A 16,617-nucleotide genomic window follows, 5' to 3' on the forward strand; every position below is an offset into this window, starting at 1 on the left:
GGGGGGGGGGGGTCATGGCTGCGAGGATCCTTTTTCCAATGTTATGGCACGATGCCTCCTTGTCTGTTTTCTATCCCCCGCTAAGCTTCGCCTGAGGGAAACAGCCCTGCTTCCAGTGAGTGCAAATACACAATTAACTCTGCATACGCACACACACACACACACACACACACACACACACACACACACACACACACACACACACACACACACACACACACACACACACACACACACACACACACACACTTTGTATTTAACTCCATTATTTGTTATGCACATAAACAGGCTGACACGTCTCCTCTTCCCTTCACCCTTCACTTGCTGTCTTGGCCAATAAATGGATTATGTGCAACTAAAATAAGACATAAGAAAGGAGGGGGAAGAGGTTGAATTGGGGGTGGGGTTTCATAAAAAGGGGATAAATCAATCCTCAGTCTACCCGAGCTCTGCATGTGGCCCCTTCTATCCTCTATTATTACGCCGGAGTATTGGCGGCACGAGTTTCAAAGTGGGCAATTAGTCGTGGGTATTCCTGCGTTCAGAGCTCTATTTACGTTCATACGAGCAGAAAGGTAAGATTGCTTTACTAGATAAATGAAAGGGGGGGAAGGAAAGGAGGGAGAGAAGAAAGGCAGATCAAAGACGAGGCTCATTCCCCTGGCCTGTGGTCTGTTACCGCTGATAAGGTGGATCAGGAAGGGGCACACACACACACATACACACACACTGATCAAATATATCCTCCATCACACACCAGCTTCTCTGTTATCAGAGCTCTTCTGTAATCACAGCCCAGCCATGTGATATTTAGACGGTAAGGATCAATTACACGAGGCCCAATCTATATTACAGGAGCTATCCAGAGAGAGGAAACCAGCCAAACCGACACAATCCACACACACACACACGGACACACACTGTCTCTCTCCTTTCACTGATTCGGTAGAGGGAAACCTAGCGTGGCGCTGAAAAAGGTCAGCTTTCATTGACACAGAGAAACAGTATGAGACGTCCCCCCGGCGACCCCCTCCTGGCCTCCCATTATTGGTTTCCTGCTGAATTGATCAAACTCACAATCGCTTTGAGCAGAGACCTGCTCGGTTTATTCCTACACAAAGGAGCCCAAGCAATGGACAGAGAGGAAAGTGACCTACATAGAACATATCAGTATTTTCAAGAATCAGATGAAGACACTATTATTAATATTGTTTTTAGGATTCGACTCGGAGGATTAACAGCATTGTTAGGCACAGCACGAATAATAAACCCTTGATAAGTGATGATGTTTTAGGACATATTGCTCAGCCACGCTTTTCAGGCATTTACCTCTGGAGGTAATAAGATATGAAAATGTAAAGTTTTACATGCAGTTGTTAATGGGTTGCATGATATTTTCATTTATTTGCTTGAAGCCAGTAGCCCTAGCATTTTCACTGACCAGCACATGGCTTCATATAACGACAAACTAAAAGATGTAATCATTGGGACTTTAAGAGACTCTCAATTATAATAATATATATCAGGGTTTTGTCTAAACCGGGTAACAGGGGCGCTGCGCCCTCATACCAAATTGCCGATTTTCCCGGTAAAATGTTAAAGTGATGCCAGAAAACAATATTTCTGTTGGTCAGACATTTTATAATTACTCCAAAAATATGAAAATCGTGTCAAATAGGCCGTCAGACAGACAGCTTTGCTTTCGGTCGGTCTGCCGGTGGACGAGTGGCAGGCAGAAGGCTTATAGTTAAACTGTGATTTCTGAATTAGATCGTTTCTTTATCCGTCCTTTTTTCTGTAGAGGAAGTATAGAAATCTTAACTCGGGATGTATTTGTTGTTTGAGGTGCAATATATAACTCGGCAGCTTTAAGACATAAAAAACGAATTTTCCGCTTCTCTCTAATGCATTATGTTCGCCGGAAAGTGAGCGGGGCGTTTGATGTACCTGTATATGGAGACATTTTCTATGAGGTCTGTGGTCTCTGTGTCCGTCATGATGATGCCTTTCGGAGAGATGGTCAAAGTTACTTTCCGAAACTTCTTGGCACTGGCCCTGGCCTGTGGATATGAAATATAAAAAAACACATTAACACTCACATTAAAAATCAATAGGGTGCTGTCTGGCATAAATATAGCATGAACGTACTTCTGATGAAACACCGAAAACCCCTGAGATGCGACAGTGGCTGCCAAGCAAAACTAGGCAGCCTGCGCGAGTTGCCCCGGAAATGTGGAGAATTTATAAAAAGTGACAGAACTGGGGGGGGAGGAAAGCCGCATCGTGAAGCCCAGAACGAGGGCTACATGCAACTCCAGGTCGGGCTGGCAGCCGCTCACTCCCCCTGCCGCTCTGCTCCATCTGGAGTTTCAGGAAATAGGAGCAGAGTGCTGAGCTGGTGGTCTGTGAGAGAGCGCCTGTTGACTATGACAATGACCTCCGTAGCATGCAATTAGCTGACAAATGAGAGCAGTTTAGTTTCACACTCAAGTGCGATGAGGTTAAGAATCAGTAGATAACTTTGGAGGAATACAGAGGGTAAAAGAAAGACATTATTTCATCACTTTCCATTCTCCCTGCAGAAAAACGCTTTCATTGTTGCAGCAGGTGAAATAAAGGCCGACACCGAGGAGAAGCGGATGATGAAAAGAAGCGGGATCTTTGCTTCAAGGAATAACCAGGACTTCTGAAGGACAACAGGAACGCTGAAGGAGCCTAAATGCCCTGGAGATGATGATGAGGAACAGCACATTCTGCTGAAACCCGCAGCCCTTACAATACGTAAAACTGGCTTTATATCAGAGAGGGAACAAGTGCTGTGGCTGAGTGTGGCAGCTCATCCATGTAGGAAGTGTTAACAACCACGTTATATTCTGTCATGTTACTCGTGTCATGCCACCAGGCAAAAACCAATCTGTCAGCTTGAGATACGTCACATTCAGCTTCTTCTATACGTTCGGTCCCTCCGTCTTGTGTTATCATGCCAGACTGAAGCATGTAGCAAATGGAAAAGTCACAAATGTATTCAGTAATCCTATTCAAGTTGATTGGTTTCCAAGGGAACAGACAAGAGACAACTCAGTTGCTTTTTCTGTCCTCCTGGTGTAAATCAATTGAATCTTAATCCTGCCATTAGGTTTCGGTTCAGTCTCTAATTGAGAAGTGGGGGGTTTATGAATCAGCGCCAGGCTTTCCTTTCAGCAGATTAGACATTTCTTATTGTTGGCAGCGCTCATAGAAAAGGTGCGCGTGAAGGACAAACTAAAGAAGGAAATGTTATGTTTGCGTTTCGAATATGTAAATATATTGTTTGTATGTCTACATTTAGAAACTCACTGGTTTGAATGTAGTTATAAGGCAGTTTTCAAAACTGATGTAAAAAATAAAACTTCCTTCCCTGTGTGGCTCAGTGTTGTATAATAAACATCATATCAATAATGTGACCGCTGCACATGTGCAACTCCTGGATTAACAGCTATTTTCATGCATCAATATTGACCTCGATTTAAAACTGAACCCAACTATAACTACATGCCAAGGGAATAACAGATTATATTACATAAACAGTTATAATTTACAGAACTTTTTGGACTTTTTTTCCCACATGCAAACATTAAAGGCCACATTGAATAGTGAGCCCACACTGGTTTTCTGCCCATAAGACTATATTTGCTGAGCAGTGAGGGATATATTACTGACATGAAGCACATCTTCTACTTAAAACCTGCCTGTAATGGTACCCAAGATAGGATGCATTATTCTTTATATACACAAAGAAAATATGGAACTTTATTCGGTGCAACAATGTTTAAATGTATCATACTTTCCCAGATCATCAGAATAACGTGAACTAAAATGACAAGTATTCCTCTTTACATTGTTCAGAAAATGAGCACTGCAGTTGTAGGCTGTAATTTCCCAAATGCCCAGGAGAGATTCTATAAAAAGCATGGCTGTAATTGAATTCTTCAAAATGTCACTCTTGAAATTACACGTTGCTATTGAAGGTCCTGACCTTGCCTAGAGAATTATATGCAACGTGGCTTGCTCATTTTCACAATCAGAACAATTATTTGTACCTCGTCCAGCACTTACAATGAAATCAAAGTAACTATTCAAGATTCAAGTGCCGATGCAACTTCCATTATGAAACACTAAGAAAAGGGACCAGTGGCTCACCGTGGTAACGATTCTGCGAATGGCAGCTGAGGCCATGTCCTCTCCTTTGGGCTGGCCCACCAGAGTCATCCCCAGGTACTTCACGTTGAACACCATCCCATCCTGCAGGGTCTCCTTGGTGTCCGTCCAGTTCTCTGGCAGCTCTGTTAGGAACAAAGGATATAGGAAATCAGCATAATGCGCGGAAATAGCTGAAAAACATGTGTCAAGAAATATATATAGAATTATTATCAGCTTTCAAAATTGTTAAGGATGATGCTTGCTAATGATAGTAAAGATTTCACATAATCCACTCATTAAATATCACATATGGGATCAAGTTATAAGTTATTGTGTAAGGGGAATCACATGATCTCCATAAAAGGATACTTTCAAATACATTACAAATATTCAATTCTAAAAAAGGTAGTTTAAAGTCTTCTTTGTTTGTTGATCAGACTTTTAAAAACTCAGCATAGACAGCATGCAGATTAGCAGACAGTGATGTGGCTGTAGTCAGACAAATGATGTGATATTATCATCCTAACATGAAATAAAAATGTCACCTCCCTGCAATATCTCTTATTTCTCTAAATAATAACATAATGTGTAAAGGTCTGTGTGCATTGTGATATAATTATTACAAGGAAGTCAAACTCTACTGACAGAATAAACACATAGTTTGATTTATGGTAGGTGATCCACACAATGGACACTTTATTTCCTTTTTCTGAATGTACAACTAGAAAGCATCCTATTAAACTGAGATCTGTTGCTTGGATGCTGTTCCTATACAAGTGAACAGTGTGGATCCGTGTCGCACAGGCCCAACAAACCGAGGATCAGCAGGGCTTTGATAAACTGTACACAATGTCTGCAATGTCCTGCTGTTGCTGTGATTTCCAACAGGTAGCAGCAAGCTGTCCCTTTAGCAGGCGGGTGGACACACAAAGGGGGACGGTGCCCATGCAGAGAGCCTGAAATATCTCCAAACGAAGCCTGGAAATCCTGCAGAGGAGCACCGGGGGAGGGATAACTTACGAAACAGACCACGTTTTCTGAGAAATATAACGGGCTGACAAGGGAGATATGAATCCACAACAAATTAAAGCAGCCTTTAAACACCAAAGTTGTGATAAAGGGAACCAAACCCATGCTTCACTCTCGTTTGTGTCCTTTTTACTTTCAAGGTCCCCTACTATACTCTCAAGTGTTTGGCTCTAAATACCAAACAGATCATTGTAGCATGTCATATAACCCTCTGTTTCAGCCATGTTTCAAAAGTGCTGATTCTGTGGGTGTTTCTCAATGTCGAGTATGCTTGCTTGGTAGCACATGTCTTCCGAGTCACTTGCCTCAGATGCGAGGCAAGAATACTTCCTGGCATTCGGAAAACGAAGAGTGGAACAGGCGAGCAAGTGTGCAGGTGTGCATCACATGAGAAGCCCCGCCTTACATTTTTCGCCACAGATTTGGGGAAATTGGTCCGTGCGCAAAGCATTGTGGGGATTTTAAGACCGCGGAGTCTACACATGTGCAGCCTCGATATTTCTCCTCTACAAAGTACGCCGGTCTCGGTAGAATTCCAAGTATGCTGGACATTGGAACAGTCCTTCGGCGGCACTCGATGACGAAGTATGCTTGAAATAGTAGCTCTGGAGGAGCTTTACTCGACATTGAGAAACGGCCTGTGTCTGTAGCTCTGTATGCTAATAAACTACATCTCCTCACACCCCTCTGCGAGATGATTGGTTTAAAAAACAAAATGGTGCTCTAGGAGGAGATTCAGGTGATAAGGTGGGCGAGTGTTACCTTTGCTGGTTATTGACTAATGGTTACACAACCCAAAACAAACATTGTGACATCACAAAGTGGCCACAATCTGATCAGCTAATTTTCAGACAAGAGAAGGAATATTTTTTCCTGAAACGTTCAGAGTCCCTTTACACAGAGGGGACACATACAGTGGGGCAAAAAAGTATTTAGTCAACCACCAAGTGTGCAAGTTCTCCCACTTAAAAAGATGAGAGAGGCCTGTAATTTTCATCCTAGGTACAGTATACCTCAACTATGAGAGACAAAATGAGAAAAACAAATCCAGAAAATCACATTGTCTGATTTTTAAAGAATTTATTTGCAAATTATGGTGGAAAATAAGTATTTGGTCACCTACAAACAAACAAGATTTCTGGCTCTCACAGACCTGTAACTTCTTCTTTAAGAGCCTCCTCTGTCCTCCACTAGTTAACTGTATTAATGGCACCTGTTTGAACTCGTTATCAGTATAAAAGACACCTGTCCACAACCTCAAACAGTCACACTCCAAACTCCACTATGGCCAAGACCAAAGAGCTGTCAAAGGACACCAGAAACAAAATTGTAGACCTGCACCAGGCTGGGAAGACTGAATCTGCAATAGGTAAGCAGCTTGGTGTGAAGAAATCAACTGTGGGAACAATTATTAGAAAATGGAAGACATACAAGACCACTGATAATCTCCCTCGATCTGGGGCTCCACGCAAGATCTCACCCCGTGGGGTCAAAATGATCACAAGAACGGTGAGCAAAAATCCCAGAACCACACAGGGGGACCTAGTCAATGACCTGCATAGAGCTGGGATCAAAGTAACAAAGGCTACCATCAGTAACACACTACGCCGCCAGGGACTCAAATCCTGCAGTGCCAGACGTGTCCCCCTGCTTAAGCCAGTACATGTCCAGGCCCGTCTGAAGTTTGCTAGAGAGCATTTAGATGATCCAGAAGAGGATTGGGAGAATGTCATATGGTCAGATGAAACCAAAATAGAACTTTTTGGTAAAAACTCAACTAGACGGGTTTGGAGGAGAAAGAATGCTGAGTTGCATCCAAAGAACACCATACCTACTGTGAAACATGGGGGTGGAAACATCATGCTTCGGGGCTGTTTTTCTGCAAAGGGACCAGGACGACTGATCCGTGTAAAGGAAAGAATGAATGGGGCCATGTATCGTGAGATTTTGAGTGACAACCTCCTTCCATCAGCAAGGGCATTGACGATGAAACGTGGCTGGGTCTTTCAGCATGACAATGATCCCAAACACACCGCCCGGGCAACAAAGGAGTGGCTTCGTAAGAAGCATTTCAAGGTCCTGGAGTGGCCTAGCCAGTCTCCAGATCTCAACCCCATAGAAAATCTTTGGAGGGAGTTGAAAGTCCGTGTTGCCCAGCGACAGCCCCAAAACATCACTGCTCTAGAGGAGATCTGCATGGAGGAATGGGCCAAAATACCAGCAACAGTGTGTGAAAACCTTGTGAAGACTTACAGAAAACGTTTGACCTCTGTCATTGCCAACAAAGGGTATATAACAAAGTATTGAGATGAACTTTTGTTATTGACCAAATACTTATTTTCCACCACAATTTGCAAATAAATTCTTTAAAAATCAGACAAGACGATTTTCTGGATTTTTTTTTCTCATTTTGTCTCTCATAGTTTAGGTATACCTTGGATGAAAATTACAGGTCTCTCTCATCTTTTTAAGTGGGAGAACTTGCACAATTGGTGGCTGACTAAATACTTTTTTGCCCCACTGTATGTATGTATAGATGACATGGAAAAGTGGATTTTGCATAATACTGTAGGTGACCTTTAAAGATTAATTTTCTGCTCACATACTGAAATGATGGAGACAGAGACACACAACATAAATGTCTAACACTCCACTGGGCTATACTGGCACCAAACTCTCCACACGGGCTGAGCCATCTGTCACTGGCAGGCCCCATGCAGCTGTGAAGGAGAACGGCACAGCGCACCGTCCACTAACAGCGCTTACAACAACTATGAATTATTAAATCATCTTTAATCATTCTGTGGGGGCTGCTTGGTTTGTGGTGGTTTAGTAATGCTGGGCAGCATTGTTGGTTGCGTTTGGCTTGTGCTTGAGATGTGTGTCATGATTAAAAGTCCCCTTTGGTCTAATAGAAATTGTCTTTACTACTTACAGCCATTCATTGTTCCGAGGCGGCAGGTTCACTATCATTAAAGAGCGGTGCTTTAATGCGCTATTGATCCATGAGGGGGAAATGCATCGTTCCCCATCCCCCTCCCCACAGGAGGTCAGAGGTTCAGCTACAAAACACTGCTCAAGAACACTAACAACGTAAGGTAAGAAAATAGTTGACACATTTATAGAAAAGCCATTTCACTGTTGAGTTTTTCAAAAGGAGAAATCAAACATAATTCTAATCACTACCATTGTATTGTTGTGACAGAAAAAGCATCGGCCTACAGCTGATATTTGACAATCTTGGCAAATAAAACCACAGATACAGTATCTGCAAAGGTCAACACACAAGATTTCACAAGAACCAATACATGTATACCAAGTCAATGCCAACATTCTCATGGCTTAAGAGTAACCTCTCCAAGTTGTCTGGGGAACATAGATTCTTTGTTTAAAAAGCACCAAACTTACTTGGTTAAGAATTAGCTTTCTTCCCTTTATAGGGCCTAGAGTTCGTATAATATTTGTTTGGAACAACGTGTGTCCAAGATGTTGCTAAGGTTTATCAGACTTTGAAGTTTCCCCTGACATTTATTTTGTTTGAAGGAAGTTTAATAATTGCAACCACAACCTTACTCATTTCCAGAAGTAGCCTTACTCTGCCAAACTCATTGGATAGTCCTCATCTTAACTGGAAATGATTACTGACTTTTACACATCTAGCATTGGCATTAGTCTTTAGGCATCATACCTATGTAACCACCATGTGAATGCACAGTTTCACAGGGTAATTGTATTTATAAAATGATGTTGGAAACATGAAAAAGTCAGCAGGTAACGCAGTTTACAACAAACTTATCGTATTGGCGTGCCTTGAGAAGCTAAGTGTAGCCGATACAATCTGCTGGTGAGTGACAACTTGTTCTTTTTTCAGTTTACAAAATGGTCATGAGCTGATTTTATTTACTTCTGTGTGATATCTTACTCCCATTATTGAAAACAAATCAAGGATGTTTGGGGCTTAGCAAAGAGTACATTCCAAACAGTTTTTATTTGTAATCTTAATCAACACCCACATCAATCTTCAATGTAGTTAGGGTCATTCTTAGCTGTGATACATAAACCCCTGGTCAGAGGATTGAATTTGTTATTGCATTCTGTCCCAGCACTACAAAGCTTTAGTCCATGTTGTGACTTCACCAGGCTACACACATGAATTATTAATGAGCTTCATGTTGATGCTGCAGGGTTTCCAATATATTATCCCCCTAAAAGAGGAGCGCTTACATTTTTAATAAATCCTGTATGAGTCTACAGAGGGACCAGGACTGATAAGAGTGACAGGCACAAGCGGGAGGGAGGCTAATTGGATTTTAACATGTTGAAGAAAATAGAGGAACACTGAACATTTGAACCTGTATTCCCCTGTATATTGTGTGGATGTGTCATGTGTGTGAGTGTGTGTTAGTAAAGAGTGAATGTCAAGGTCATCTGTTAAAAAAATAAACAAGATTAGGGAACACGATGCCGCTCTGGTGCACTGGGGACGTTTGCATCTTTAAAATGATGCCTGGCAACCCCTTCACACCCAGGCTGCTGCAGCACTGTCTCCATTACGTTCACACAAAAGTCTCACAGTTGGGACCCACGCTAAAAAGGAATCAATGTATTACGATGCAGGCACACAGAGCAATTGTATGACACTTTGCTGCACTGAGCCTCAAGTGTAATCACATAAAAGTTATATTACAAGTTAAAATACCATTGCCCGGAGATGTGGAGCACTGTCATATATTCAACAGTCTGTTGAACGAGGAACTGACAAGTGTAGCCATTTCACAGTAGCTCATCCGACTGTTGCAGTATAATAGATACCATGTGCTCTGCACGCCTTCAGCTCCATGCAGTGATCACCAGCTGTGACTTCCAGATCCACGCTCAGTAATTGAATTTGCACAGAGAAACTGAGTTAGGATCGTACGCGTTGGGATTCTGCTCTGGCGGTTAATTAATAACATAAACAGAAGGGCACCCGGGCACAATATACAGAAGAAGGAAAGGGCATGTACACTGGCACACACACACAGTTTCCTCAAATTACCTTCATCGGAGTCAAAAAGGTCTAAATAACAAACACATTCTATGGTTTCAATTTCCCTACAGGTCAGTAAGTAGGCCATGTATTCCTCACACAACAACTAGGTTTGAATCCAGTACCAATATCAAAAAGGAAACATTCAGCTTCTTTTGTTAGACCCAAGTGACACCCCAATCCTCCACATCCTTATAACATCATCTCTTTGCCTTACTGTTTTACTCATCCGATGGAACTTTGAATCTAGGACACCACCTTGACAGAGAAAATAGGCCGCACATCCAGGGGAGATGGTGGGCTGGGATGGTGTGTGTGAGTGGGAGTGAGACGGTGGGGGTGTAACTGGTTTTCTGATACTGCCTTGAGGGGGAACCTAGTAAAGCTTAGTCCTTCCTTTCAAGCTCTTCTCAATATTTTCCTAATTCTATCCCTCCACTCACCTTCTCAACTCATCTGCACATGGCTTTCAATTGAACCCACTTATTTTGAACCCCCTCCCCCCTCTTCACATATAACAGACTAGCTTATTAAAAGGAGCACAGGGATACGTATTAATATTTTAGATTGTCAATCAAAGCCACAGTACGAGCCACTCCTCAAACGTCAACAATAACAAACATGGAGTCGAGGGATCAAACAGCCGATGTTGCTAAGCAACCACAGACGGCAGCATGGAGGTGGTACCTGCACATCACATTACTGAACACCTTGGCTAGGCATCAAAGCAAGTGTACAAATAACAAAGTGCTCAGAAGAAGTGGAATTACTCTGAACTGGAGCAGTACATGAAACCCCACCTCCATCATTTAGTATTACATATCCAATGGGAATAAATACAAAACCTCATGTAAACCTTTTTCTAAATGCCCTCAAGTGATATCCAATATCTTGTTTCAACTGACAATAATGAACTATTAAAATCAGAAAATGACCAGTTGGAACTGTGGATGGTTCAGCCATTTTGATTCAAATGTAAATATTCATAAATATTTATCTAGTAACAAGCAGGGTCCAATAACTTTTCTGATTATCAACTTACTAATCCATACATTTACTGACAGTTTTATATGTGCCATGTTTAGTGTGTATTTCTAAGTAACAGATAAGGGGGTTTTCTTTAAAAAGTCCCTTAAATGCAAACTTACTCTATATAAAGCATCTCAGATACAATAGAGAAATGCAAGTAGAAGATAAAATGGACTACTTTTCTCCATGGCGTCTTATTTTAAATCACTAGTATCAAACTAATGGAAATCATATTGCTTTTTGGGGCTTATGAGCACTAACTCCACAACAGACATCTTTATATTTCCCACAATATCCTGATTTAATAACCACACCCTTGTATTTGTCTCTCGTATAGAGAGATTTCATTAAACTCTCATTTCTGATGCTTTTCATTTTCTACTGACAAAAACTGTCCGGGGAAGACAAATGTAAGCAAAACCAATAAAATGGATGATTCAAATCTATGAAGACTATGAGAACACTTTATTGGGTTTGTGTCTATTTGGGAAAATTGTGTATATTCTCACACGGCAGAGTCATTAAGTGTCTGTCATCAAGTTTTGAATCGTTATCCCTCAAAGGAAAAATAATTCAGGTTCAAGAATCAACTGTTTGCCTCGGAGGTTCCCTGAATGAATCAGTGCTGGTTCTTTCAACATAATCCCCTCTCCACCAATGCCACCGCTTAATTGCTTTCATTTCAAAAACCCTTTCTGCTGTTAATCGTAATGATGGTGTGAGTTATCTAGGATACGCATGGCTGAGCGAATAGAGCTACTGCAAAGTGGGAGCTGTGGACGGACTGGGAATATGACGGAAGATTGGGAATATGGGACTAGCTTCATAGAGCATGTTTTTGTAAACAGAGACATCATACCTGACCTTGCATAAACAACTGTAGCTGCTTAACCAAATTATAAAGACGAAATAAGCCACACTTTGATGCATAGAAAAGAGGTGAGATATAATTAGGGTAAGGGTTGTTTGCATTTAAGGATTGTTTTGGGAATTTACTCATTTGCTTTCTTGGCAAAAGTTAGATGATAAGATTGATACCACTTTCATATGTCTACAGTAAATATTTAAGAGGTAGTTTAGTTTAGCACAAAGACCGGAAACTGTTAGAAACAGCTAGCTTGTCTCTGTCAAAAGGTAACAAAGTATATCAGCACATATAGTATTACTTAACAAGTCTCCTTTGTATAATCTGTAAAAAAAGTATAAAAAACTCAAAAAGATGGGTCTTTAAAAAGGGCCAACATATGACATAAGATGTTGTGAAATAAAAAACAAACAACTCCCCCTGTGTGACAGGCTTTTAAATAGAAGTTGAGTCTCCAACGAGGCAATGAAACACCAACAAATCCCGTTTTTGAAAAGCCTTTCCAGTCTCCTGCTTCCTCTGAACTACAAGCAGAAAGAGACACGTATTTTCCATGAGTCCGTTCAAAATGTGCATAATGACATCATACGTTCGAACCACGCTCCAATGGCAACTGGGCGACAATGTAACTAGGCCCACTGGGCTGTTCTGTTGCTTTGTTGCCAATATTGTGAACACAGAAGAATATTTTGTGGACCAACTTTAATATGCTAACTTCTGAACTAAATCTGTGTCGTTTTGATATTATTGAGATAATCAGCATTCAACTGTGAAGTGGGCCTGGAGGCATGAAGGATAAAGTATGTGCGATAAGTGGTTAACAATTATAACTGAAAACACAATCACAAGTTACTTGATGAAAGACTTTCCCATAATGTCCTGAATGCAAATTGCCTTTGACTGCAGTTATTATGCAAAACGTATGCTTCAACCCCATCATCAGGGACCGTCCTCCAAAGGCTCTGTGTATCATTAATTAGACACGATCAAACCAACTCACAAACAGCAGGGAAACAGCCTTATCTTCTGTACTCTAAGAATCATGCTTTGTCCTCAGAAGCAGTCCAGAGAACGAAATGGGATTAGCACTTGGGTTATCTTGCGGGCAGGCATTATTACACAGACGTTTGAGTTTTGTTCCTCAATGACCTCCTGTACTCTATTTATAGCTGGAACCCCACGGTGCAAACTGTGCTGATATTTGCTCTGCAGACAGTGACAGTCAGTCGGTCGGTACGGTGCAGGATGACTCAGCCACATAAACACACAATGATTTATTCTCAAAAAACAGCATTGCATTTTCAGGATGTAGGATTCGTAGAGGATCATTGCAATAATAACCATAACTGAAAATAACCTTCACAATAATCCACCGACAAGGTTTCCCCCCCAGGCGACTGAGGTGAACTAGAGTTTGTATTTTATTTTATTATCTGTATAAGCTGAATGTCAAATTAGGAGTTCAACTCATAACTTTTTACGCAATCAGGTTCTTGTTATTTGTTCTTAAGGACAGAATGATGTATATGGAGACCAATATTCTTGGGTCATGCATATTCACTAATATTATGTATTTTAAGGACATTTCAAACAATACTGTTACCGCTGTGATAGCTTATTCAGCCCTATCGGACACTGTGAGACAGCAGAAGCTGCTTGACATTTTTTAACTGGGGTGGTAGAAGGTGGGTGGATAAAAAACGTGTCAAGAGAGCATTGGTTTATTTTAACCATGCTACTGTATGATTGTTTCCCGACCTTCTAAATTGTATTTATTTCCAAATGAAATACATATTTTCTGCCTTTTTACTTCGTCTATTCAGCATTTTTGTTTACTGTTTTACTTAATGACCTGCATCTATTGGAACTGGGGGGCCTGTAAGAAGCAGTGCAGATAATTGTCAGGTTTGGATCCCCTCGGGGGGGAAGCCCCTCAGGTCCCAGAGAAACCCCCCCCCCACCTAATCCTAACCACTCTCCATCACTTGCCTGAACCCAACCAACCCCTATACCTAATACTTCCCTTTACCTCCCCCAAATCAAAATTCTAAAGTGTATGGGACCCACCCGGGTGTGAAAAGCACTCACTTGAGCCCGAGCTGTATGTCTGAAGACTTGCTGGCCTATCCGCTGTGATATAAGGACCTCATTCAGAAAAGCTTGTGTAAAGCCATTTAAGTTGTCATGTATCTGCTTCATAGGCTAATTAATCAAACACAACACTTCCAGTAGAGAGAGAGGGTTTGTAATACAGATTGTTTACAATCGTCTGACATTTATTTCATTTTCATTGAGCAAAGGGCATTAAATATGGAGGTGACTTGCTCAGTAAATGTCCATTAAAACTGCCTTGGCTCCTTTTTATTGAGTGACTCAGCAGCCAATGTGCATCAATGCCAGACATGCTGCTGACTGATACATTAATATGTTTGAGTCGTCAATATAATCATCATTTTAGAGTTATTGCAATTTTAGACGCTGAACTACTGAGGGAAAAATCTAAAATACATTGTTAAGTATAAAGAACCACATTACCGATGCAGATACCAAAGGAAATCTTTCCTCGCGGCTATTTATTCATAAAGTGTAATTGCTCAGCACCGAGGAAGGATTGTTTTCATTAGCAATTCAAACAGGCATGTTCCTCTTTGCTGATACAGATCTTTTCCCCCTGGAGTCTGCTGGCTTCCTTTTCAACATCTTCATCAACTATAAATAGCTCCCCTCGACAGAAATCCACTCGTGAAACAATAGGTTTATATTTAATATGTTGTTTACTATTCAAGGATAAAGCTGTGACTTGTGAGAGAATAAAATAAAAAAGGAATCCCAGTTGTGATCTCACGCAGAATGAAAACAACACTTAGCTAAAACAATCATTAGCTTTCCCATCCATTATCACAACAGAGCAAAACAAGTCACCTTGGAGAGCAGCTGATCTCATTTGAGACGTAGCATCTGCGGCCCTTTAACAGATGAGGGCTTCCCGCAGTAATCCCTTCTAATGCTTTACAAACCTTTAGAGCCTTCCTGCTGAGTGATGGATGCCCGTCTGACACCACCGAGACCCCCGCTCCTTAGGTCTCATGACTCTGGAGTATCGGGGGTTCAAAGGGGCAATCAAAGGAGTGCTTGAGCTGTACATTTTTAAATGGCCTATTCTAACTCATCTATGTGTATTTTTGTTTGTATGTGTTTGCTTTTAGCTAATACCTGGATGGATTTGGCCCAAAGGTTGCACTACTGTTCATGCAAGGATGTTTTATAGGTTTAGTTTTAGAAGTGAAGGGTAGCTTAAAGACGTAAAGCTGCATTGGTTTGCTAACCAATCTATTGATTAGGAGACAGACAATTAATAACTATCCATTGTTTTTATGATTGAAAGTCATTTTGAACGCAACATGACAGTAAATGCAGTTTACAGACTCTCCTATTAAACTGAATATCTTTGGGTTTTGGAATGACAAAACAAGAAATATCAAGAATTAACCGAAAATAGACGTTGAAGTCTATTTTCTGGAATGTTAAACACCAATTGCTAATTATAATATGTGTTGGTTGCAGGCATATGACATCACAGGTTGTCAATCCAAAAATGATAATGCAAATGATATATTATGACAAAATTGCTAATCCATCCGACGTTCTTTTTATTCAAAAACTTAACTTGAGAAATGTTAGATGATCCTCAGCCTTGATCCTGTAGCTAACAAGAATGTCTGTGGGTCTTCCATTTTGCTTACAAGGGGCACTGTGCTATTTCTATTAGATTTGAGTTGATGATTATAAATACAATTTAAAAAAAACACAAGAACAAGTGCGTCGTTCTGCTTTTCAGCCCAGATACCCAGGGCCAAGTGGAAATTACGCTGCAATTGAAATCATGAGATGACCTTTTCCAACTCAGCCAAGGGCACCATCATTTTTATGTTAAAAAGCTGTGATTAAGACAAACATGATCCTCACAAATAATTTAAAGTGAATCAAGACAACTAAAGAGCAGCTGAAATGTGCATATAGTATCCAGTGATCAGAGGAAACTATCAAAAGTTGTTTTACTAATACTACTGGGCTTTTTTGCTCTTTGTTTTACCTCAACAGCACATATTCTGAGTTTCTATATAGCACTACAAAAGTTATTTTTAGTAGTGGGATCCGTGGTTCTCAGGCGGGGACGTGGTGTGTCACAAATGTTGAGGGGAGTTTGGATTTTTCAGAAGAACAGCACACGGAGAAGGGATTTAGCTCTCCAGTGAGGGAGCAGGTTTTCACACACACACACACACACACACACACACACACACACACACACACACACACACACACACACACACACAACAAAACACACACAACACACACCTCAACACACACAACACACACCTCAACACACAACAGCACACACAACACACACAGCACACAGTGTTTCTGTCCAGGTGAGTTGGAAAGCAGAATCTGGAAGCTGAAGGACATCATCCTTGTTCACCTG

The 16,617-nt window shown here is 41.1% G+C and overlaps 1 protein-coding gene across 2 annotated transcripts in view; it reads right to left on the reverse strand.

The window, feature by feature from the left end:
* LOC104959816 (low density lipoprotein receptor adapter protein 1) overlaps positions 1–16,617 on the reverse strand; it is a 45,692-nt gene that overhangs the window by 15,076 nt on the left and 13,999 nt on the right. For both annotated transcript variants that reach the window (XM_010787728.1, XM_010787735.1), the window contains exons 2-3: positions 4,180–4,322; positions 1,948–2,060 (exon numbers count right to left, since the gene is read on the reverse strand). In XM_010787728.1, the coding sequence (XP_010786030.1) occupies positions 1,948–2,060; positions 4,180–4,322 (256 nt within the window). The remainder of the gene's footprint in view (positions 1–1,947; positions 2,061–4,179; positions 4,323–16,617) is intronic.

Source organism: Notothenia coriiceps, unplaced genomic scaffold, assembly GCF_000735185.1.
Source record: "Notothenia coriiceps isolate Sejong01 unplaced genomic scaffold, NC01 NC01_scaffold00001234, whole genome shotgun sequence".
Taxonomy (NCBI): Eukaryota; Metazoa; Chordata; class Actinopteri; order Perciformes; family Nototheniidae; genus Notothenia; species Notothenia coriiceps.